The 27,138-nt window shown below is 36.7% G+C and overlaps 1 protein-coding gene across 2 annotated transcripts; it reads left to right on the forward strand.

The window, feature by feature from the left end:
- Window positions 1-3,998: 3,998 nt before the first annotated feature.
- On the forward strand, window positions 3,999-26,606 carry LOC144447240 (macrophage mannose receptor 1-like). Of its 2 annotated transcripts, none has more exons than XM_078137141.1 (18): window positions 3,999-4,048; window positions 7,288-7,433; window positions 8,631-8,761; window positions 9,095-9,141; window positions 12,281-12,469; window positions 12,761-12,984; window positions 15,182-15,249; window positions 15,705-15,805; window positions 16,813-17,076; window positions 17,543-17,697; window positions 18,939-19,038; window positions 20,020-20,276; window positions 21,108-21,276; window positions 22,767-23,015; window positions 23,807-23,983; window positions 24,757-24,840; window positions 25,424-25,495; window positions 25,896-26,606. In XM_078137141.1, the coding sequence occupies exons 1-18, from the start codon at window positions 4,006-4,008 to the stop codon at window positions 26,141-26,143; spliced, it is 2,724 nt and encodes a 907-aa protein (XP_077993267.1). In that variant the 5' UTR covers window positions 3,999-4,005; the 3' UTR covers window positions 26,144-26,606. The 2 variants fall into 2 exon arrangements, with proteins under 2 accessions (XP_077993267.1, XP_077993268.1); XM_078137142.1 differs by having other exon boundaries at window positions 4,005-4,180.
- Window positions 26,607-27,138: the final 532 nt, after the last annotated feature.

Consider the following 27,138-nt stretch of genomic DNA (forward strand, 5'->3'; position numbering starts at 1 on the left):
ATATATTGTTTAACGATTGTAGTTTGGTGGACCACTGCACTGTAACAGTCTAACGTGTTTGGTCCTGAGATTTGAATATTGCAAATTTACGTGATATGTGAGGTGACGTTTGTTCAGCGCTGGTTATAACTTTAATATATCGTATGGTTAATATTTCGACAAAAACGGCTGGACAGCAGAACGAACAACGAACAACAAACTCATAAAATCGCTGACACGGGGGTAAAATAACTGGCGCCAGGACAGCGTTAGTTTCGCACACAGACAGCAAGGGAAACAGGGAATTGTCAAACAACATTTTCGTCCAGGATTTTCTTTCTTGAATGTTTGTCTATAGGGTAGAAGTTCCATATTTCAATGATTTCCCGGCAAGCATTTGGCAAGTAATGTCTTAAATATACAAGCTTCACATTTCATATAGCTTGGTATATTTACTGTGCCTATTATGGGGTATATCATGTATAATAATAATAGCTATAGCTCAGAATTTTGCAGTCGTATTATTGTATGTACGAACAAAAATCAAAGGACATTGCCCCTGTGAAAGGCATTCGGGTTAAATATCCCTCCCCGATTCCTTACTCAGTGCTCTGTGTTGTGCACATCGGGTTTTGGGAAATCTAGTTATGCGAAGGCCTTATAAGTTTGAGTTCTGAATGCGCATGCTCTGAAAATTAAAGTCCTCTTTATGAATATTCACGAATGTTGATGCCGAGGTAGGATGAAGTGGTTTGTTTGTTTGATACGAAACACAATCATAGGTCACAACGTGGTCACCGCGTATGTCACGGTTGTATCCATTTCAAATTTAGACCACCACGTAGAATTTGATTTATCTGTACGACCCAAAAGTTCACTTGATCTGGACAGACAAGTCTGTTGTAAATCATGTAAACATATCATCTCACAGAGAAACTTCTGAGTTTTCTTGGGCGTCGTCTACCGTTACTGTCTATTATGTAAATACCGTGTATATATACTATCCTGCTATACACTGTCTAAACTGTCTACCTATACTATAGTATTCACAGTATATACTGTCTATATATACCATAGTATATACTGTATATACTGTCTATAAATACCATAGTATATACTGTATATACTGTCTATATATACCATAGTATATACTGTATATACTGTCTATAAATACCATAGTATATACTGTATATACTGTCTATACATACCATAGTATATACTGTATATACTGTCTATATATACCATGGTATATACTTTATATACTCTCTATATATACTATGGTATATATACTGTAATTACTGTCTATATATTATAGTATATACTATATATACTGTCTACATCTAGTATGGTATATACTGTATATACTCTCTATATATACTACTATATACTATATATTCTATCCATAGATTTCAGTACGGGGATCAGATGTGAGTGTGTGTGGTTTGGATGACTATATAGCATACATAATGCAGACTAATATCTAGATAGCAGATATAGCTCAGCATAGTATAGACAGTACATACAGTATATAGTACATAGTATATATAGACATACTATAATATATACCATATATACTGTCTATATACACTATAATGTATACTACATATACCGCCTATATATTATAATGTATACTATAGTTATATATTGTCTCTATAATACTATACTGTATATTCAGTCGAGACATACTATACTATATTATACTGTATATACTGTCGATATATAATATACTACATACTGACATATAATATGATATATACTGTATATACTATCTATATAACCTATACTATACTATATACTGTATATACAGGCTATAGAGTTTAAGGTGAGGTTCGGATGTGAGTGTGTGATTTGGATGATTACATATATGTGATGCAGACTGAATACAGTAATATACATAGTGTGTCATATAACAATTTAAGAGTGGAAAAAAATTAAAAAAGAATTAAAGAAGAATAAACAAAAAAAGTTGTGTTTTAGCTGCAAATCAAGCCATGACAACAATCAAACCTAAAATTGACCACAAACGATATGTTTTTGATTTAAATTGTAACCCCATCTTAAATATTCATAGCGAAACTATAACGCTGACATGTACATAAGTATGAGGGCCTGTTTGTTTGGATTTGTCGCTATGAGGTAATGTTCGTACCATGCACAAGTTTATTAGGTGTAGATAAGAAATAGCACGTATCAGTATATGTGGTAACGTTCGTGCCATGCACAAGTTTATTAGGTGTAGTACACGATATACGGAAATGTAACATAACACGTAACATTACAGTATCATAAATGTCAGGAAGAAATAATACGATCATTTCCTGTTAGGTTCTTCGACTGGATATGTTTTACAATGCGATGCTGCCAGCGATAAAATAAAGTGTGTCGTATATTCTAAAAACGTTAAGTGGCGTCATTGATAGTCGAGTGGTTACTTGTACAGTGGCTGCCGTAGAATCCGCAGGTTGTATGTTCCAGCCCCTCTGCTGCCAGTTGTTTGTGATCTAGCTTTTGCAAAATTGCAATCTGTTGTATAATTAAGTTGGTACCTGGCGCTGGTAGGATAGATGTTGCAATATGTGTATAAGACTGCATTTTCACATTGTTTATAAAACCCATTAACATTCAAACCAGGTTCAAATCGAGGAAAGTAATGAAGGGTCACCAACCAAATTTCTTATAGAGGTCAAATGCTGAAAAATGAGCAAGTTTGAAATCAAATATGGCCGCCGCCTGCTGTGTTAACTCCATGGGAATTAACAGATTTTCGAATTCCTTGAAAATTGGTGGGGAAACTCCCAAGTGTCTTCATGGTTTTTTTTCCATAGGGACAAGGAATAACCTTTGATATGGCGAAGTTTGGAGAGATGCTAAGAACTTCACGAAAATTGGTCCCCAATGTATTCATAACATTGAACCCAAACAAAGAATCGCAACATTGAATTCAAAGAATGAATAATGATTAGAACAAAAACAGCTAAGGCAAGAAAAGAACAATTGATTGCCCTGGAAAATTAGAACAGAATAAGAGATACATACATATATCTTCTGTGATTCTAAATTTTGTTCCTAGCTACATACATATAATTCTTTTTATCATTTGCATAATATAGGATGTTTTGGTAATTAGGCAATCATCTTTGGTATTACCGGCAGGAAAGCTGGGTTTGGATGAAACGTTTTCGAAATTGATTTGTGATAATGAGCCTTCTCGGTTTCCGTAGCGTAGCAAGTGAAAGTGCAGCAGAAAACACTCCAAAAAACATCTGAATAACCCACACTGGAACTCACGAGGTATGTTTATCCGAAACAGCAAATTTCCTTTAAGAAATAATGCTACTTTTCAATCACAGCGCGATATCGTGTATAACAAACGATCGCGCCGTCATTTGCATAATATTTGCATGCACGTATGCAATAATGGTTTTGCGCGCACGTCGGTGCAATAGGGAACTTGCAATCCAAACTGAGCATGCTCAGACGCAAAGGACTATGGGAGTATCTGTGGTTATCGTAATACCTAATCTGGCTCTACCAATAAAAAACCCTCCCACAATTGTAATTGTCAGGGTAACTATGAATTGATCATTCGTGGTTGCAAACAATGTAACAGTAACTTTACAGTACCAATTCATTTGTATTTATTATCACATTTTCCACATTATAACATAATAGACTAGTTGAAAATTACAATATTACAATTCAACTCTGGCATCCCAACATGCTAATGTACTACTAACCGATTTACATACAAAGTAAACAGTCAAGATCGACCAGCAGGGTTACCCAAAAGTCAGTGACCAGGTCAAAACTTTGCAGAAACAAAAGTCAAACGGCTTGTATTTCTTATTGATATCATAAAGTTTCGTCTCGCTATTATACTTTAATGACATCCATATGTTGTACACAGCTGTACTAGGTTTACCGGTAACAAATTATGGAACTTCCTTTTTCGGGACAGATTTCCCACAATTCCGGATATAAGAAACAGTTAAAGTAGTTTATAACAATGCGACATTTGACATTTGGATGGTGTACAAAACCTTCATGTTGAGGACTGGTATATATACTTGTAAGTATATTTGTCAGTGTTGGATGTGGTAAACCGCACATAGGTTGGCGGCTTTCATTCCTGTAAGTGATCCAGAGTTCAAAGCTTACAAGATGTGGAAGACATTTGGTTTGATTTTGGTCATTTTTATTGGTAAGTCGAGGAACTTTCTTTAAATAAGTGACTTGGATGAAATCCCCGTTGAAGGAATCTGGTTTGGGTGTATGTGTGCTGTGTCCTCAGATGGATACGGGTCAGATTTGAACGTGTTTTATGACACGATGATCCCATCAGTGATAAGCAAATTAGGTCTAAAAATGTGTCAAAATCTACAATTCCAAAACTACTAAGCAGATTCGGCTGAAAGTTAATGGGGGATGCATCCGTGATGTGTAGATGAAGGTGTATTCACAATATGATGATCTCATCAGTGAAATACAAATTAGGTCTAATAATCTCAATTTTGGTCAGAAACGTATATCTCGAAACTACAAGGTGAATAGGGCTGAAACTTAGTTGGGGATGATAGGACAGCGAAACTTAAAAAAAAAATCAAAATGTCAGTTAGGATAGTGGAATAGTGAAGCAGCGATAGTCCTTCAAGTCAACAGGGAGGGTATATTTCGTCGAGACAGATACGGCAGAGGGGCACTAGAAACCAATGTGGGCATTCAGAACTAGTGTACGGGGGGGGGGAGAGGGCCGCTAGCTAAAGGGGGGGGGGGGTTCACTAAAACGGTTACATTAGCCCTGTTGAAACGAGGACTAGGGGCTACGACCTTTTAACAATGTATCTCAACAGTGCAGTAAACAGGCTAGATGGACGGAATCAGAAAAAGAAACAGCTGTTTGATGAGAGAATATGTTACATGTGACATGTTATACTTTCGAGGCAGGGTCAACTTGAAACACTAGTAGCAGTTTTGCCAGGATAAAATACCCACACAAGACAAGACAAGTATGAGATATCCAGATGGCGTTTACAAAGTTTGTAAAATATACAGTGTTCCCATGTCAACAGCAATTTCTGAGTGCAACCCAAAACACCACGACGTCACTTAAGTCGGTCGTCTAATTAACCTAATTGCGCTATGACATATCTTATGGCTACGAATGAGGTCTAGAGTTTAATCGACGAGAGGCATATGATATACTTTATGAAAATATTCGTAACTTACACTGAAAAACTGCGACGTCCAGCTCTACCCTATATAACTGTCGAGAGTGAATGCATTTCAGATGACTGTGGCCCTAACTCATTGATGACTGTCGTGATTCTTATCGATTTCTTATCCATTTCACTTCATAATGCAATTTAAATCAAGTGTATTTGACATATAGAATTTGAACTTGGTCGCCAAAAAACAGTTCAGTTTTACGATGTTAAGTTAGGCGTAAAAATATTTTGTTCCGATTACATTCAATTTCAAAATAGGTGGGAAAGGTAGATTTTTTATTTTATTTTATTATATTTTTTTCATGTGTGGGTGTCTAGTTCAGGTTTTCCATTTTTTCCAAATGGTCTCTGTGTTGTTTATTTCTTCCTATCAGATGTACAGCCATTACAGATATGACATTTTTGGACGATTTTCGTGATTTTATTATTATTTTTCTCGAATACGTAAACAAAATGTTTAGGGTCGGCGTGAAAAAATAGATGGGGTCGGGTAACCGGAACCAAACAACTTGTTTTATTTGGCCTTAGATTAGAGTCGATTGAGGTCCCTTGACGTGAACGTATCAGGAAAGCCTGATAGATGTCTCATAACTTATTCTGTGCCGCGTCTGCGATACATAGAAACAATCAACCCTGGCTATTATTTTAGATATAGTACTAATGAATACTTATAAGTAATGACATTACGACGATCGCGATTAATCAGCGATCTACTGTTTCAAAACATTACGTGGGATAGTGTAAATATGTTCTCTGTTGTACATCATAATTCAGTTTTTGAAGGACATGCGTTCTTACGCGAATTGAATGAAATTGGTCGATCATCGCGACTACAAACCATCGTTGCAAATCACAGCCTCTTTTACGGCACCGTCCATAACGCGCCGTCTCGTTATTTCGCAGTGTTGCGGAAGAAATGATTGTTCTGGTTTGCGAGATTGCTAAAAACCTGCAAATTTGAAAGTAAAGCTGACAAACTTATATCTAGTTGTACACAGTTTCAGTGAAATCCATGCTCTAACGAAAGTTCTCGGTATTTCCACATACAACTCAAGACTTACAAATCGTCATTTTCTGTTCAAGGAGCCTTCAGTAATTACATATGGTGGTGGTGGGGGGGGGGGGGAGAATCTGGCTCGGGCTGTTGCACAAAATATGACCCTCACCGATTCCGTTGTGATAATGATAAAAAGTGACTCCCTCAATTTCCTTTCTCTAAAACATTACCCCCGGGATCCCTTTGTTCAAAAACATGTTTTTTGATTGACTGAAAAGTTGCAAAATTAAGAAAATAAAAGTTTACTAGCTGAAATTCCAATAGTCATAAAACAAATGAACAACGTAATGAAATCTTATTTTAAAAAAGTACATTATTAAGGTAATGTTGCCAAAGCGACCTCGTTTTTGTCTTTTCTCGCAAAAAAGTCACAAACGTTCGCGAAAATGTTGACAGACTGCGACAAAAAACTCTGAATTGGTAGTATTTGAGTATACCTTCTTAGTACCACGCCAGGAAATAAAGGTATTTTCATAAACCTGGGTTTTGGAGTATCATTTAATGATTTCATAGCACATAAAGTTTGCTCTATTATTGCCAAGAGTTACAATATTTGCTTATGGGTCTTTGCAGACATGAAGTTACTTGTGTCACACCTGCATCAGTCAACAACAACAAGGTACAATCGATCTAACTGCAGTTGAACTGATATATATATATAGTGACTTGTTACAAACTATAACATAGACCAAGTCCAAGATCGCAACTGAAGCGAAAGTACAAGTTTGATTTTGTATGTGTACAGGTAGTGATTTATAAATAAACTTTGTAAATGCAGGTTATCACTACCACGCCATGTCAGATTACACCCAACACACATGTGTATGTCGGTTCGCCATATATGGGAACTTGTGATCACAAATGATCAACGTGTGTTTACCCATTTTATTGTGAACTCACCTCGTGTACGCACAGTAACAAACAATTATACATATTTTTTTTTTCAGTTTCGATTTAGTATATGGTGTCTAACATTGTTTTGTTCACTAAAATGCACACCGCTAATGAACTATAAATATATTAAAGTTTTGCAGATGACATGTGGATTTAATACTACCGTGTTACCTACTGGGTCTGGAGACGACGAGGTGGGTGAATATCGAAATACGACAGATAATAGCACACGCGAATGCCCCAGTGGGTGGATTCCTTATGGAGATAACTGCTATAAGGTAACAAGTTTATATTTCTAGTGCAAGAGAAAAGTGAGTTTGTCTGAATTGAATGTTAAAAACAAGAGATTGAAAAAAAGAACCACTTAGCGCAACCCAATATAAAACAGCATAGCATAATTGTTACATAAGAAAACAGTGCAATACAAAGTAACACTACAAAGATTAGCAGAACAAAACATAGCACTTTACTTAACATCACTGAACAAGTAATCCAGCACAACACTGTACAACATTGTATAGCACAACACTGTATAACACAATACAACACAACACTCTACAACCATGTACAACACTGTACAACACTGTACAACACAACACAACACTGTACAACACTGCACAACACAACACAACACAACACAACACAACACAACACAACACTCTACAACCATGTACAACACTGTACAACACTGTACAACACAACACAACACAACACAACACAACACATCACATCACATCACAACACACCACACCACAGCACAACACAACATAACACCACACAATCGCACATAATATCTCACAACACGACGAAGCACAGAACATCACAACAGGCTCAGGACTGTTCATATAACCAAACCCAAACAATACACAGAAAAAGACAACAGTTTGGCACAACAGAACACAACAATACGATAGATTACAATGTGTAGCACTCCATTGTATAATAGCACCTCACAAAACAGTCCGAAGAGGAACTTGCATTGTCGATCATTAACATATTAACAGTGTTGTGGGTAAATATAGCTTTCTATCTCGAGATGACACACAAGGTCAATAAACGAACTTCGTTCGTTTAGGGGGAGGGCTCTCGCGTCAATGCGATTGCTGAACTTCATTTTCGCACTTCTAACCAAAACTTTCACGCCTTCAACGTTAACAGGACAGGTTCTGTATTTATTATTATGTATACTGCCACTGTGATATGCAGTGCTGCGTTATTCTGTCAATATTTGAATGTATTTACAATGATTTTACATTGCATCGATTGTAATGAAGTGACCGGTACAATTTTCATCTTGATGATATCATATATAATAAAGTGTCGATGTCGTTCTTGTGAATGTTCGTTTAGAGAGGGGCTGGGGGAGGGGGTGGTGGCCTAAATGAAGGAAGTTTGTTTATTGAGCTTGTGTGACATTGTGCGATAGTTCAGAGCGATAGTCCCTATAATAAACATCATATCTTGGATATTTACAGCGTCATGCAGTTGATCATAAATATAGGAAAACCTGGCAGGACTCATTGTCATATTGTCAATCCATCGGAGGTGACCTAGCGAGTTTCCATAGTCAAGACGAGGAAAGGACAGTCTTGAAAGGAAAACAAAGGCAAGTCATAAAATTACCATCAGAATGGAATTCTTGATTTAGAAAATGTTAAGACATATTATTAAACTGGCACTGTTGTCATTTTGTAATACATACTTTGTACACATGACACTGTCGTACAGGGGTCAAATGAAGAGAGAGAGAGAGAGAGAGAGAGAGAGAGAGAGAGAGAGAGAGAGAGAGAGAGAGAGAGAGAGAGAGAGAGAGAGAGAGAGAGAGAGAGAGAGAGAGAGAGAGAGAGAGAGAGAGAGAGGTGTAAGGGGTCTTTAGGTGTACAATGTTTTCTTTTAGTGGTAGTCGTGAAGTAAAATGAAATTCCTTTAAAATTGACAGGAACGAACTGCTCTGGATTGGTTTGCAAGACGTCGATGGCAATGAAAGTAAGGATTCTCATCAGCATTTGTCTATTAAACATACGTCGTGTCGCTCCGCCCTCAACGGTCTTGATCTTAGTTAATTAGATTGTCCGATACATGAGGGCGCCCCGGCTCTGCGTTCTTTTCCAGCGATCATTTGGTTTGATTAGATTAGATTTTCTGTGGTTTAATGAAACTGATTTTAAACACAACTGAACTGAAGTTCAGTTGTGCTATAGGCATGACGGTGAAATGTGTGTGTGTGTGTGTGTGTGTGTGTGTGTGTGTGTGTGTGTGTGTGTGTGTATGTGTGTTTTCGTGCGTGCGTGCGTGCGTGTGTGCGTGAGTGCTTGTGTGTGTGTGTGTTTGTGTGTGCATGCCTGCGTGCGTTCGTGTGTGTGTTAGGTTGGGTAGGCAAGTGAATAAAGATTTTAGGCCTAGCAAAAAAACCCCATGCCCATAGTAACAGCCAAATGAAGAAGTATATTGCAAAGATAATAACAGGGATCAATAATATAGGCAAGTGAATTGACATTCAAAACATACATGTAAATAGGCCTAGAAACAAGACCACGCCCATAGCAAAAACCAAGGGGTGGTGTATATTGCAAAGATAAATACCAGGGAGGGTGGGTAGGTAGGTAAATGAATACAGATTAAACAAATATATGTACATATGAGCAAAATGACCTCTCCAATAGCAACAACCAACTGATAGTGTATGTTGCACAACAGGGATTAATAAGCAAGTGAATAGCCATTCCAAATGTATGACAGTGTGCCTAGCAACAAGATTACGCCCATAACAACAACCAATTGATGGTGTGTATTAGCAATGGGGATTAATAGACAAATGGATAAACATGTAAAAATGTATGCAAATATGCCTGACCACAAAAGGATGCCCATAGTAACAAGGAAATGACGGTGTATATTGCAAAGATAGCAACAAGGATTAATGACAAGTGGATAGACATTCCAAAAGTGGACATATCTGTACCTAGCAACAACCATGCCCATAACAACAGCCAAATGAAGCTTAAGGCGTATTTATTGCAAAGTTAATAATAAGGATAGTAAATTGTTAGGCAAGTGGATAAACATGAAAGAAGTTAATGCCCATAAATAACAACATGGATGCTTAGGTAAGTGGATAAACTTTTAGCTGCCCATACCAACAGTACTATTATGGTGTAAACAAACTTTAAAACCCTTTGGAAACCCTTTGAGTTGAGTTTTGTTGAGACCATCCGGTTCTCATTTGCATTCTAAGAAGACAGACAGACAGACAGACAGACAGACAGACTGACTGACTGACTGACTGACTGACAGGCAGACAGACAGACAGACAGACAGACAGACAGACAGACAGACAGACAGACAGATACCAATGGCTAGATGGCAAATGTTTACACAAGGGATCAAAGCATAGCTGAGCAATTAGCACCTTATGTGTATGCTTAGTGAACAAGCTGATACAGGGAAACATATGGAATAGATAACACTCAACATTTATTGTATTATCTTTATATATTGAACATAAATGTAGTCAAAAACATTATATGTAAATCTAACATATATAATTCCAGTGTCCTGTGCATCTTATGTACTTCCTGTTTATCTGTACATTTCTGGATACATAAGTGTCCTGGTACTGTAGGTCCTTGTCAGGATACAATATGTGAATGCACCTTTCTTTGCTGTGATAATCTCCCAGACGATAAGATGGTAGGCAAACAGTCTATGAAAAATATACCTTGGTAGTTGTATAAGGTGAGAAATGTCCCATTCAGATAAAAGGAACCGAATAGAAGAAAGGAAAGTTTCTTTATTCAGTCAATACAGAGAGTGAATATTTAGTCAGAAAAAAAGAATAGTTAGGGAATGAAAAACAACTAAACAGTGCTATTAAACCACCAATCAAATCAAATCAAATAAAATAAAATCTTAGACCATCAATCAAGAGGGTCTATGATAAAATCAAATCAAATCAAATCAAATCAAATCAAAGACCCTCAATCAAGAGGGTCTATGATAAAATCAAATCAAATCAAATCAAATCAAATCAAATCAAATCTTAGACCCTCAATCAAGAGGGTCTGATAAAATCAAATCAAATCAAATCAAATCAAATCAAATCAAATCAAATCTTAGACCATCAATCAAGAGGGTCTATGATAAAATCAAATCAAATCAAATCAAATCAAATCAAATCAAAGACCCTCAATCAAGAGGGTCTATGATAAAATCAAATAAAAAAAAATTAAATTTAATCACTAATATGCTCACTGCACCCTGTGGTACACAGGCTCTCTAACCTCTATGGTGTACATTCACCACTATATACTTATATTATGTAAAGTTGTCTCGCATTTTTTTAACTTAATAAGTATCATTAACATTTAATTTTGATTAGCCATGGTTGACGACATCCTCAGAATCGTAGAGCGATCACCATCATACTGTTGGTTTACAATTCATAGAGGCAGTTTTTCATACAACTGTTCCTTTTATATTCAACTTATAATAGAATGTGCCTAGGAGATAAATTTCACATAAAATCACATTCTTCGAATCTCTCAAAATTCTGCCGCATTAGATCCTGTCCCTAGTTCTTTTGAAGTAATAAAAACAAATTTTGGTTCACCGTCTTATTTTCAAGGAAATCGACTATTGTATTTCCCCAATAGGCTTAGCACAGTATTTGATGTCATTTTTATATGAACGTGTGTCAATTGTATAGCTGATCAGTTCAAACTCTGCCCCTTTCGATCACGTACTAAGACATATGGTGATCGTGCTTTTAGTGTTGTTGTACCCACTCTCTGGAATAATCTCCCACTCAACATCCGTCAGTCACCTAACTTATCTGCTTTTAAATCAAATGTTAAAACTTTACTTTTTAAAACTGATATTTGTATTGTATGACTTGCTTTCAGCGGCTTTGATCACATTTTTGTGGATACTGACGCTTTATAGATAAATCATTATTATTGTTATTATTATTACTTCGACCTCTAGTTTTCAAATAACAGACAAATAACAGAGAGTGTGCGCAAAGGAAACACATAGTAAGCATGCGGTAAATAACGCGAATGGATCCTCTCCATCGCCAGATTCTACATTGGAGTAAAGGTAACGTGTTTTTTTTTTACCCATGCAGATTATGTTTGGTCTGATGGTTCTAATGTTAACTACACGAACTGGCAGAGAGGGCGCCATTACGGGTTTATGTATTTTTATTACTTTTCGTTCAGCAGCTGTATAATTTCCGCTGGAACCCCACCAACTAATAAGTGGGATCGTAGAATGTGCGATTCAAGATATGGTTGGATTTGTTCTATTCCTAAAGGTAATATATTTTCTTTGAGTGACAATGATACAAATTTGTCCAAAATGTGTCGTATTAATGTGCAAAAACAGAGGTACTTTCCCAAGTAGCTCGGTCTGTAAAAGGGGCCTGGAATGAATTCTTATCAGTTAATTTCTTATGTCAGATGATGTTTTACTACCATAAAGCTGGTTGTTTCTTTATTATTATGGCAAAATAAACATAATGAGCTATCAGCAAATGACACTCGTTTCATTTACACTTGAAATGGCCATTCCAGATATATGATTCTTCTATTTTCTTAAAATTAAGGTGAAGAATTGACAACACCCCCTCCACCGCCACCGCCAGTCTATTGTTACCAAGATACCAATGACTGGATTGAGTACGAAGGGATATGCTACTTCTTTAGTTTTTTGTCAACGCCAAAGGTCCAAGATCGGGGCTGGATTGATGCTCGGGTGTACTGTAACTCTCAGGGTGGCGAATTGGTGTCTATACATGGAGGAAACGAAACCAGATGGATATACTCAAAGGTAGAATATATATGCATTCACATATTTCACCTTGTATCGCTGTTGTTATCACCCCAATGTGGAAATACCAGCATTTTCTTTTGGCATCAATCTAAAAACCATCGACAGATTGTACATCACACTTTCAAAATTTCAAAAATGCGACCTTTCCCAGGTCATCTTCTCTCTTGTCCTCCCTTCCATCTCTGCATTCTTATCTCAGTATCATTGTCTATTGCATTGCCCCTGCACTATTAGAAGTGGACTTGTCAAAATTATAAACTGTATGTGTAATAGTAAATGTAAATATATAAAGTTTATTTCCAAGTTTAATCTTATTTTGACAAGGACTGTAAAGTGAGTCTGGGATAAGGAATGGACAGGCTTTACAATGGCCATATGGATGAGAATTGGTTATTTATTTTGGATTTTCTATTTATAAAAAAAAACAATTTACAAATTGTGCTCCCGCTTTACAAACCCCGGTCAGTGTTTGTTCAATAAATTCCAAAAAGCTAAAAGCATTTTGAAAGTTTTATTTGTTATTGTATGTACAATAACCATTATTTTATACATTTTTAGCACAACTTAACTGATAAGGTTCAGTAGTGCTATAGGCACTTATCATCGCTAAGTCTGTCTGTCTGTCTGTCTGTCTGTCTGTCTGTCTGTCTGTCTGTCTGTCTGTCTGTCTGTCTGTCTGTCTGTCTGTCTGTCTGTCTGTCTGTCTGTCTGTCTGGATATGTGTTTGTTTGTTTGTGTGTGTGTGTGTGTGTGTGTGTGTGTGTGTGTGTGTGTGTGTGTGTGTGTAAACAACTTAAAGTAAAAAACTGCTGGACTGATTGCTTTGATATTTGGTGGTCATGTTACTTTGGGTGTCTAGTTGGGAAATTGTTCAAATGAAAATGATCACATTAGAGATATGTGCGTTTTGGGTCAAAAAACTTAAACTCCTAAACTACTGGGCAGATTGGCCTGAAATTTGGTGGGTACGTTCTTAGGGGTAAGTGTATTAAGATTTGTTCATGACATGATGATTCCATAAGTAATATGCAAATTAGGGCTAAAATGTATCTTTTTTGTTAAAAATCTTTAATTGCAAAACTACTCAGCAGATTGGGCTGAAATTTAATGGGGATGCATCTGGGGTAGTATAGATGAAGAAATATTAAGCATATAATGATCTCATCAGAAATATTCAAATTAGGTGTAAAAAATGTGAATTTTGGTCAAAGATTTATCTAAAAAAAAAGTACTTGATCAATGAGACTGAAAGTTGGTGAGATGTTTCTAGAAGTGTTATTCTGCAGATTTTCTTCAAAATTCTTTGACAAAATTGGCCCTATCAACCATGACCACGCCCTTAGCAACAACCGAATGGCAGTATATTTTGGTCAAATAACAATATCATCTGGTAGGCAAGTGAGTAAACATTCAAAAAATGTATGCAAATATCCCTAGCAACCATGACCACGCCCATAGCAACAGCCAAACGGTCGTGTATTTCACAAAGATAACAACAGGGATTAATAGACAATTGAGTAAACATTCAAAAATGTATGTAAATTTGCCTAGCAACAAGACCACACCCATAGCAACAGCCAAACGATCACATATATTGCAAAGATAACAGGAATTAGTAGACAAATGAATAAATATTTTAAAAATGTATGTAAATCTGCCTAGCAACAAGACCACACCAATAGCAACAGCCAAATAATCGCATATATTGCAAAGATAACATGGTTGGATAGGCAACTGGATAGTCATTCAGCAAATGAACACATATATCTAGCATGGATCAACATGTGGATAAACATTATAAAAACTGGAAAGTTGTGCTACAACGCCATTGGCGCTATTTTTAAATTGAAAACAAATGTCGGTTTACAGACACGGACTTGGTATTATGTTATTTGGCATTGTTGTTCAAGTAGAAACAGGAAACATGTACTGTTTGATCATTTAAAAATCAAAAATCAAAAAATAATAACAATTCCAAATTCTCATTCAAATAGTCAGAATCAAACGATAATATAGTGTAGCAGATACGTTTCATAATCATTTACTGTATGTAATGCCAACACAAACTTGGCATGCGCACTTCATTTATTGCATTAATTATAACAACAACTTAACTAGAGGCAAATCCAATATGGCCGCCAACAGGTATTTTCGGAAATGTATATAATATATTGATTTTGTTGATCGATTTCAGATTGGAGATACTAATAAAGGTTCTTGGTGGACTGGACTGAGGCGATACCGTGCTGAAAATCTGTATAAGTATGTATTCACTTACACTTACAGGGTGATTTCAAGTTACAAGTTACAAAAGTCACATATTATTTGAAAAAAGTGGGGGGAGGGGGTGGAAGGTTAAGAAGAAGTTGGAAATTAGACTCATTCCTCCTACTTCGCTGATTTGTCATTCATTATTTTGTATTAACTCGAACAAAGTAACTGTAGCTATGAGATCAGGAAATGTCCCTTTTATGATGGATGTCGATGACACTTGTCTTACTTGAAGATTTTGTAGTCATCTTCCTCCAACTAGAATGCAACTGCTGAAACAACTGTCTCCTAGGAATCATGGTAATTAAGGAAGTCATGTGTCATAATATATCGACAGTCAAGATAGTAACGATGAATTAGAGATCAGTTTCCCCGTGCAAGCAGTGCATTAACCATTTGAACGTCACAAAATACAATATCGTACCAAGTCCTTTTCTGTACTACAGGTGGTCTGATGGTACTGCTCTAGATTATGAGAACTGGGCAGATTACGAACCAAACGATGCCGGCGGACTAGAAGAGTGTGCTAGTGCGTACAACGGACCGTGTATGTATTTTCGATTCACTCCATTATATATTTGTGCAATATTCGTAAGGCCTTATTCTGAATTAACCTTTCAATCTGATTCGAGCGCCAACATCAGTTTCAGCACCAGATCCCATAGATTTACGGGCAATTCCCAATGTGATAACCGACTGCAGTTTTCAGGACAATATCAAATTGCCAAACCTACAGCACAATTTCAGCATGGTTTGTAAAGTGACGTAGTCCATGTTTAGCCATGGAAGAAAACTCCCCTTTTGGAAAAAAGTTAAAGAATGACATTTGGGTCAATATTATAATATTATGTCTTTCTATTCCTATTGTTGTCGACAAATACAAACAGAAACAGCAACACGCGCATTTTACCGATGTCAAAATGAGGTACAACATACTACAGGTGGGCAGAGTGTATATTGTTAAGAATAACCTGCAAGTTTATGGGGGGGGGGGGTGGGGGTGGTAGAGAGGCGTCGCGCGTGTTTACACTATGCAGTGTCACAGGGTTGCATGCCGCCATCGCCATCAAAACAACCAGTCAGAAATCAAATAAGACCACCCTATTTGACAGCGAAAGATTAAATGGAATTGGAAATTGCCGTTTATTTCTAAAAAAAATCAAGCACACCACAAAGCCCATCACCTATCTACAAAGAACATATTATTATATTTGTAAGTTATATTTTTTATTGTACTGACGGTGTCAATAGGGAACTTGCAATCCAGACTGAGCATCCTCAGACGCAAAGGACTGTGGGATTATATGTGGTTATCGTAATATCTTATCTGGAGCTACCGATGAAATAAATCTCCCACACTGGTCAAGCTAAATATGAATTGATCATTCGTGGTTATAAACAATTTAACAACATTGTTTACAATACTAATTGATCAGTATTTATTATCACATTTCCCACGATGCAGCATTCAACATGGCGGGTTTGCAAGTTCCCTATTATCAGACAGACGTTTTCAACTTGTTAAGGTTCACATTTTTCATGTAACTGTTACAGATGGCAAATGGAACGATGCGCATTGTCCCAGGAAACTTCCTTTTATATGTAAGAAATACAACCACAGTATAGAGGCAATCACATATCCACAAACAACACCAATGCCAGGACCATGTCCTACAGGATGGAAGGAATTCAAAGATAGATGTTATAGCTTCCATGGTACTGACGATGTGAACGAACGTTCGAATTGGGCAGCGGCACGAGATGTCTGCAGAGATCTAGGTGGCGATTTACTGACCATTCACAATCCAGAAATTCAAAGTACGTATCCTTAAATCACAACTGTAGTATGTCTCCGTTGTAGGCTGGATGGACCACCTGTCAAGAGATCGCGCGCGCGCGCGCGTGCGTGTGTGTCTGTGTCTGTGTCTGTGTCTGTGTGTGTGTGTGTGTGTGTGTGTGTGTGTGTGTGTGTGTGTGTGTGTGTGTATGGATGGGATATGGGAGGTGGTGGGTCGTAAAGCGCACAAGTAACTTTTGAGAACTGTTGCATTTTATTGTGGTTTTCCTGAGCAACGAGGGGCAGAAAGGGGTACAAGAGAATAGAGCAACTCAATCTAAGACTATAATTATCTGATATGATTCTAAATTGTTATTAATTTACGTAAAACATAATTCAAGATATGAAAAGTTTATTATCAGAAATACAGATTATGAATGTTTCTTATATTTCATTTTTTGTCTATTGACAAAAACTAACCAAAATGTTGTCTGAAATCTCTTCTAGCGTTTATAATACGCCAGTTGAAGTTCTCGACGAGCGGTCTGTGGATCGGATTACGTGCTCATGGATGGGGTACAGGGAGACACTTCACGTGGACCGATGGCAGTGAATTTGAATATACAAATTGGTTACCAAGAGACCAAACTCCAGCTAGATCGGTAGACATTAATTGCGTATTATTGCAATGACGAATGATTAGCACAATTAGATATAAAGTGAATACATTCCATAAGCTTAGAAACGCTCACTAATGCATAAAACTTGACATGAAATAATATTATCAAATTAATGTTATTTCAAGGTTACAAAGTGTATGATTTGCTTGATAGAGTTAATCGCCAAAATGACTCATTAAAAGCTACATCAATATACTTTATATGACAATATACTTATTTTGATATAAACGTGTGTACAAATTATATTTAATTTTGAGATTGCATTAAGAAATTACCCAGTTGCTAAAAATCCATGATTATGCAAATGAATCATAACATATACATATGTCAATATCAGTCATTCTTGGTGACGTTTAACACGAAATATCTATCACTTCTGATATGGGACATTTAACGTGATGATATTCCCACTTAATGTCATCAGGAAGTGTGATTGGGCATTGCACTGCATGTGATCGCAAATGAAGACAAAACAAATGGCGGCCAATCTCCGTAGTCGAAAATGGTTCATCTTTCAAGCATGGAAGTTTTGTCTAAAGTATCCATACCTAAATAATAGCTGGTTCATGTAGGATAGTCATTAATTTTATAAATTCGTATCCGAACTGTATAAGTGAACTATCTCGCAGGTAGTATGACGCAACACAATTTTTATCATACGCCAAAGTGTAACAATACTAGTGTTACCGTGTAACGCAAGGTAATGGTCGACTAGTCAGTTTAACTAATGAAACCACTTATCGATACCCGGAGAAGTCTTTCAAAAATGCATTTCAATTCTGAAGAGTGACCCTAATATCGAATTATACATGATATCGACATGCAGTCGTCCAACGTAATATTCGGTCGTAGCTTTGCATATGCTTGTCTATTTTCTTTGAATTCCTGGAAATATAGGCATATGATAAATCAGACATTCATGTATAATCCCACAAAGCGATGCTAGCTTTACTTCATAATTCTATGCGAAAACGGCACTCACAGTGATACGATGAACAAGGTGATGACACTCACTGGTAATAACATTATATTATATAAAAGGCACTTGCGATTTGTTATCATTAATATGTGTGGAAGGTTCTATTTTAAGATATTGCCTAATTACTCAAAACACGAAGCTCGTATAGCCTTGAAAATCAATTATGCAAATGATCCCTTTAAGCTACAATGAAGACTTATTCGTGTTTACATGAAAATAATATTTTATTCTCATTCTGTTTCAGCGTACGTGTGGATCAACAGAACACATAAAGATATATGCTGGTAAATGGAAATTATATGAATGCCAAAATGAAAAGGGATTTATATGTCAGGGGAAGAAGAGTGAGTTTTTTCTAATTCTCTTATATACCATAATATAATGCAAAATTAAATCCAGTGTTACCAATGACAGAACACAATTTGCTGATATTCACAAGGTTTTGATGTGACGCGAGGTACAGTGAACTCTCAGTTGTTGCGAAGAAATAATACTCAGAACAAATGTTTGCGTTTCGCGAAAGATGACAACATTAAGAGTTATTAAAACGTCAACAGTGTAAAATAATGACTAATTACAGGTTGTTGGAAGAACAATTGAATGGCGCGATTTTATCATCCAATCATTGGAGTCTTGTATAATTTATGTTTATAAATTGGAGTTCACTTTTAAAGTTAGCGGGTTGAAGGCAAGGCAAGGAGTGTCCATCTGCTCCCTGGCTACTTCCAAAATGATCCAAATTAACCATGAACATTGTATGATGTCTGCTAGCGGAGATATGAGAGGGATTCTAATATAGTTACATGATCTGCCAGCAATGGTGTGGAGATAAAACAATAACACAGATGGAGAATTAACGATAAAATTAGACGTTGACACTTGACACAGAAATGAACATAACGATGACACATTCCGAAATAATCAATAAGATAGGTGAATAGACAACATATAATTCGATGTCAACAAAAGTTTATTTCATCCATCAACAATGAAAAATAATACCACATAGTCTTTCAATTTGTCGACGGCTGACAGCCGGGGTATGTATGTATGTATGTATGTATGTATGTATGTATGTATGTATGTATGTATGTATGTATGTATGTATGTATGTATGTATGTATGTATGTATGCATGCATGTATGTATGTATGTATGTATGTATGTATGTATGTATGTATGTATGTATGTATGTATGTATGTATGTATGTATGTATGTATGTATGTATGTATGTATGTATGTATGTATGTATGTATGTATGTATGTATGTATGCATATTTGAAGTTCTTTTGTTCCATTAAACTTTATTTTTTTGTTCATAATAGATGTTCTCCCAACCAATACTAGCTATAGCTCAACGTCACCAATGACCATGCTTTGTAAAGCCGGCTACGATATGTACGGTGATGCCTGTTACAAAGTATCAACCAAAGAAGAGACATTTGATCAAGCTAAAAGTCGGTGCATCACCGATGGAGGAAATTTGACAAGTGTGATAGATACGTTTGACCAGGCGTACATCAAAACGTTGCTGTATGAAATAGGAACACCTCTGTGGATTGGAATGACATTGGATAAAGAGGTGAGTCACGTGATGTCTGCATTTTCTTTGATCTGTCCTGTTTATCATTACTATGAGATACACTCTATCCCATAATCTCATTGTAAATGTGCAGAAAGTCTCAACTCAAATAAGTGGCAAAAATGTTAATGAGAACAAAGGCGCGAGGTTAATTTTGTCACGAAAAGTCACTTTCAACACGTTTACAAAGCGCGACTTCTCTAGAAATAAGAGAAATGCAATTATTCAAATCAACCATGAACAGACCTAGTGTACACAGAATTCTGGGTAAGCAGACAATGAAGGTGATTATGTCACCAGTGCCCGTTTGTACCAATCTCAATATTCATCTACCTACTTGGTATTGAAATGAGTGAACTACTGTAAAAACAAAAACAAAGAATATGCGAACTAAAAGTCTTGGTGATGTAAGTTGAATTGCTTGCTTACCCCGAATTCCCTATGGCTAATTTGAATACTTACATTTCAGACTCCTTTATTTTTAGGGAAGTGTCTGACGCAGAGATGCCGAAAATGACTTGTCGTGACTTACTGAACATTGACGAAAGCAGATAGGATGAAACAGGACTTCTTAGTTTTGTTCCCTTTAAACAGGCGGTTTTAAAATTAAGTAGATGTCATTATAACCATCGTCGTCGTCCGAGTCATCTTCTCCATCATCACCTTTATCGCCCCCATCCAAAATATCCCTCTTCCCAATCAAGACAACAATCATCAATGAAATCGACATGAGCAAACGCAACAATAATAACTGATCACGAAAATAACAATGATGATCACAGTTTCTTCGGAAGTATCTTTGCTTTCCTCCATAATTGCTTTTCCTTTTAGAGCAATGAGTATGTTTGGGTCGACCATGTTCCTGTGTTGTATACTAGCTGGAGTAACGGTGACGGTCCAAGTGATGATGTAAACAGGAGTTGTGTACTAGCTACGTCGACTGGTTGGAATGCAACAAACTGTGATGACACCGCTCCCTCTTTGTGTAAAATTCATCTAGGTAAGTTTATTAAATGACATGTTTATTACCGAACTAGACATAGAGACATACTTCGAGTCTCGACTCGTAGCGGACAACACCCTTCGGTCACGAGTATTTTCCGGGTGAACGAAGAAATATATTAGAGAATAACATAATTATACCAGAGCCAGTAATATCAACGAAAAATCAGGGAAAAGTAATGGCAATTTTGAACGTTTTTATTCACATTTCGAACACAGCATAACCAGTGACGTAGACAGGCGTTGTCGTGACGTAGAACGACCAAACAATATTATATTTAAAAAAAAGTCTGAGCACTTCGTTGTCCTATATACTACTACTTATGCTACTAGACAAGCTAAATTGTAAACACCAGTTATTATGCTGCAATATATACACGGGGTATAACTGAGAATTCTATTGTACCGGAGGTGAGGCACACGATGGTGCATTTTCAATATTGCCAATGCATGAATGCCAATGCATAAATTAATCTACTGTGTACAATTAATGTCGTTGACATAAAATATCAAGTTTACATTCATTCCATGTTCGAGGTCATCAGGAGATGGCTCTGATGACGTGTAGTTGTTGGCAGTTCTCAGGTTGCACTAAATGTATTCACTGGAAGAAGTGGTACGGGTGGCTCGACTATTACGTAGTCTATTGCGAGCTGGTCTGAAAGCGAGTTATTTTTCACCTGAAGCGTTCTCTCCTAGGGTATATAATAGATACTTTCCGAGGGTTTGAAACAAAAATACGAGGACCCCACCTGAATGTGTCGCCAATATTTATCATATTCGGCGTGGCATAAATATCAACATTATGAGCCTGCTCAATGTGTTATCGTCTGCTGGAATGTACGTAGTTCCGGTTCTACATTACACGTTATACTATTCGTCAATATATATGTACGCCTGCTGACTACGAAACGTAATAAACCAATCAGCAAAATCAAAATTTAAGTCGCGCAATTATGCAGAGTGTGAGATCAAATCGATCTCACACTGGCTGTCCCGCACTCACTCTCAGCTTGCAGGAACATGAGAATATATATTCCATATTTTTTGTTCAACTTGGCTCGTGTATAGTATAATACACCATATATTGAATGTCGGAAAGAGCGAACAGATGATTAAACGAGTCACAAAGATTATAACTCACAAGCAGTTAAATTTAGTACAGCAGATGTTTTCATTCATTTTTTCTACCAAGCCGATAAATATTGTTTGTCAAGTGAATAAATGTTTTTTGATACATGAATTACTGAACAGCTATAACATAGATAAATAAATAAATGTATGCGAGTGAGTGAGTGAGTGAGTGAGTGAGTGAGTGAGTGAGTGAGTGAGTGAGTGAGTGAGTGATAAGTGAGTGAGTGAGTGAGTGAGTGAGTGAGTGAGTGAGTGGGTGAGTGAGTGAGTGAGTTAGTGAGTTAGTGAATGGCAGTGAGCGAGATTAAGTACTAAGTAAACTGTAGGCACCATGCATTTATTGTTTCTTCACAGGACCTGTTCCAACCATACCTGTACACATAGAAGGACATTGTGGAGCTGAGCTAGAGTGGGTTCCATATGGATCACATTGTTATTACTTTGGTGGCAAAAAGACACAAAAGGAAGCTTCACATGGACAGTTTGAGTGCATGAAGCGGGAATCTCATTTATTGACAATCCACCATCAACATGAAAATGACTTTATATACAGTCAGATAACAGATGCCAATGATATCTGGATCGGACTAGTTAAAGGATATGGTATGTGTATTCTGCTTTTTTTCTGTACACATTGTAGTAAAAAGTTTTTTAATATGGTTTGTTATCATAGGTAGACAACACCATTCCTACAAACTCGCCTGTAATATTATCAAAGTTTAACGAATTCATTCACTGCCCTATTTTTCCTGTGTAATCCAAAGTGACACTGCCTAATGCTATGTTACCAACAATGCGTTAGCAATAATTTGAATGTGTTAGATGTATCGTTCAGTGAAAGAGTCTGTCTCTGCCGTCGACCTAATTACAAACTCAATAATATTGAGAGTGCTTGAGTGCTAACGTAAGTCCCTCCCACCACACGCGTAACTTTAAATCTATTGTCAAAATATATTCTTCTCCACCATCTTACTTCGTTTAGCCGAGGAAAACATGGGTGACAAAAGGGGACTTGTCACTACAAGGCGAAGACGAGTAGTGACGAACCCCACTTATCAAGATTTTCAATTTGTTCCCTTCTGAACGAAGACAGTTATTGCAGAATAGTATAATTATAACTGTGCAAACTTAATCCAAGAAATGGCGTGTGTGTGTGTGGGGGGGGGGGGGGAATGGCGGTTTTGTTTACATTTTGATTCGATTTAAAGCACCAATTTTGGCAGAAACCAATATCGAAGTCGCGCTTTATCATGATACAGAATGTACAATGGCAGTGGTATATATAAATTCCATATGTGCTGTTCGAATGTATACAGTTTGGCCTGCGCATAATATAATGCCGCAAACATGTTAACAATTTATGTATATCATTTTTTTTTGAATTTATACAACAGGTGGCTTTAAGTGGATTGATGATTCTCCTTTCCAATATAGCAACTGGAAACCAGGCGAACCAACCGATGTCGACAGATTCGGAATTGAAGATTGCGTATTGATGTCAAGTTACAGAGGTGATTGGCGAGATGGAAATTGCAACCAAAATAAAGGTTTCATCTGTAAAAAGCCAAAGAGTGAGTCTTTTACGTTTGATTTTTCAATGTCGAACACTATTCTAACATACCGGGACGGTTTGACTCATTTTCAGCACCACAGAACAATGACGCATACGCGCGATGTCGTGACGTAGAACGACCAGTGTAAATCTACATATTGCTTATTCTCAGACCGCAAAGCTATTTGGTGGTCTGAGGTTTATTTGAAGGCGTCCTACTTTCTAGTTTAATCACAGGGGCAGCGAGCATGTAACTGATTGATCGATCGATCGAACGATCGGTTGATTTATTGATTGATTGATTTATTATTTGGTTGAATGATTGATCAATTGAATGATCAATTTTTGTGGTGCAATATATCTTATTTTGTGTGTGATATTGATCAATTCACTCTTTTTCTTTCCCTGGTTACTTTGCTCTCAGCTATATCTCAGGCCACTAGCAGTCTGAGGCTGTATATAACTCTCTCTTTTCTTTATTGGCTAAGTAAAGACGCTTTGTCCATTCTTCTCATCTTATCTAAGTGACATTCCTAATCTTATAATTGGCGAGAGGTCACTTACATTAACAGTTTGCTTTATCTCTCATCTGCTGGGAGATTATCACACTGGACAAACATTCGATCATGCATAAACTAGTAAGAAAGAGAAGGTTGAATGATTAATCTGTACTGGTGACTGGATGAGACGAAGCCTGCAATGTAATAATAAAATGTAATATTTAAGTCTTTCATTTTTTCAAGCGTTTAAGATTCAACAATATTTCACGCGTTGTTTTATATTGTCTCACAGTTGTCCCTACTCCTACTCCCACTCCTACTTCTACGGCATCAACATCGACTCATGCGCAGACCACAGTGACTATAACCAATACTGGTACGTGGTTTTCTAAAGAACATCTGTTTTGTTAAACTTACAACCAAGATCATTGTTATATATCAAGTACAATCTGCTCAACATCATGATTATAGAATCAACCTCGACTTTGCAAACGCCACTCACTGTTGGAATTCTGGCACCTAATTGTAACATCGTTTTACAGTTATGAAATCAATCAAGGTTGACATCAAAACTGTCAATACCAGAAACACTGACGTTATTCAAAAGAATGTCTTCATCAATATATTGCACGCCTGTGACGTGCCTGTGTAACTCTTTTTCTTATCAAAAATATTGGTAATTGGTACATGTTACAGATATTTTCAAGGACGCTTCTACTAATATAAGCAGCATAAAAGTCTAACGAAATCATGGTGACTGTTTCATTTGCAATGTTGAGTAAAAAGTTGTAAATATAATTTATAGACACAGCAGTGATTTATGAAAACTATGTGTTGTAACAATACATTTGGAGTTAGAGTTAGAGTTATATTTGTCAAAGAGGGTCGATTTGTTGGAGTCACTACAGCATGCAAACTATAACACCTCACCTGACTCTGTCATTTTCTTAACATTGCAGTTATGTCAACACCTATCCAAAATGTGACACAGATAACTCCAAGGCTTCCATTAGCACAGCATAAGAGTAAAGGCAAGTACAGTTTTTATCGTATGTATGTATGTATGTATGCATGTATGTATGTATGTATGTATGTATGTATGTATGTAGGTAGGTAGGTAGGTAGGTAGGTAGGTAGGTAGGTAGGTAGGTGTGTGCGTGTGTGTGTATGTATGTATGTACGTACGTACGTACGTACGTACGTACGTACGTACATACATGTACATACATACATACATACATACATACATACATACATACATACATACATACATACATACATACATATTTCAAAAAAGCAGATTTTATCTGGTAAAGTTTGGAGATATTTTATGAACTTTGGTTTTTAAGGAAATATGTCTCTGAGTCTGAGGCGTATTGTACCATATAATGATATAACTACATATCACTATATATTGCCTGTATTTTTCAGGAGTCAACGTTTCCGCCATGATACTTGTGGCCGAAGCTGTAGTGGCAGTCATTGTTGCAGTTGGTGTAACGGTGTGGTGTGTTATTAAAAAGCGATCAAATTCTGCCAACTACGTTGCAAGAAGGGCTAATGAACGTGATGTGCACACTGAACATAATTTCGATAATGCTTTGTTCGTAAGCGCTTCTCCTCGAGTCGATTTTTATAACATGGAAGAGCAAGACAAGCCAATCGTCAACCCATCATAAGAAACACTGTCTAAATGTTGCTTATTGATTCATGCCGGCAATAAGACGACTATGAAGGAGATTTTGTAACGAACGGTTCACTTTGGCTGCATTCAATGTTAACAGTAGTTGGAACATTGAAATAGTCGTTTTAGCCTTTCTTTCTATTAATTATAATTTTCTTCAGAACTCAAATATAGTAGTGCATGGTAAAGAAAAACAGTGAGTTTTTGGATTGTATCACTGTCTTCAGAACTCAAATATAGTAGTGCATGGTAAAGAAAAACAGTGAGTTTTTGGATTGTATCATTGTCTTCAGAATTCAAATATAGTAGTGCATGGTAAAGAAAAACAGTGAGTTTTTGGATTGTATCACTGTCTACAGAATTCACATATAGTAGTGCTTGGTAAAGAAAAACAGCGAGTTTTTGGATTGTATCACTGTCTTCAGAATTCAAATATAGTAGTGTATGGTAAAGAAAAACAGCGAGTTTTGGGATTGTATTACTGTCTTCAGAACTCAAATATAGTAGTGCTTGGTAAAGAAAAACAGCGAGTTTTTGGATTGTATCACTCTCTTCAGAACTCAAATATAGTAGTGCATGGTAAAGAAAAACAGTGAGTTTTTGGATTGTATCACTATCTTCAGAATTCACATATAGTAGTGCATGGTAAAGAAAAACAGTGAGTTTTTGGATTGTATCACTGTCTTCAGAATTCACATATAGTAGTGCATGGTAAAGAAAAACAGTGAGTTTTTGGATTGTATCACTGTCTTCAGAACTCAAATATAGTTGTGCATGGTAAAGAAAAACAGTGAGTTTTGGGATTGTATCACTCTCTTCAGAACTCAAATATAGTAGTGCATGGTAAAGAAAAACAGTGAGTGTTTGGATTGTATCACTGTCTTCAGAACTCAAATATAGTAGTGCATGGTAAAGAAAAACAGTGAGTTTTGGGATTGTATCACTCTCTTCAGAACTCAAATATAGTAGTGCATGGTAAAGAAAAACAGT

The sequence above is a fragment of the Glandiceps talaboti genome, chromosome 16 (assembly GCF_964340395.1).
Source record: "Glandiceps talaboti chromosome 16, keGlaTala1.1, whole genome shotgun sequence".
Lineage (NCBI taxonomy): Eukaryota > Metazoa > Hemichordata > Enteropneusta > Spengelidae > Glandiceps > Glandiceps talaboti.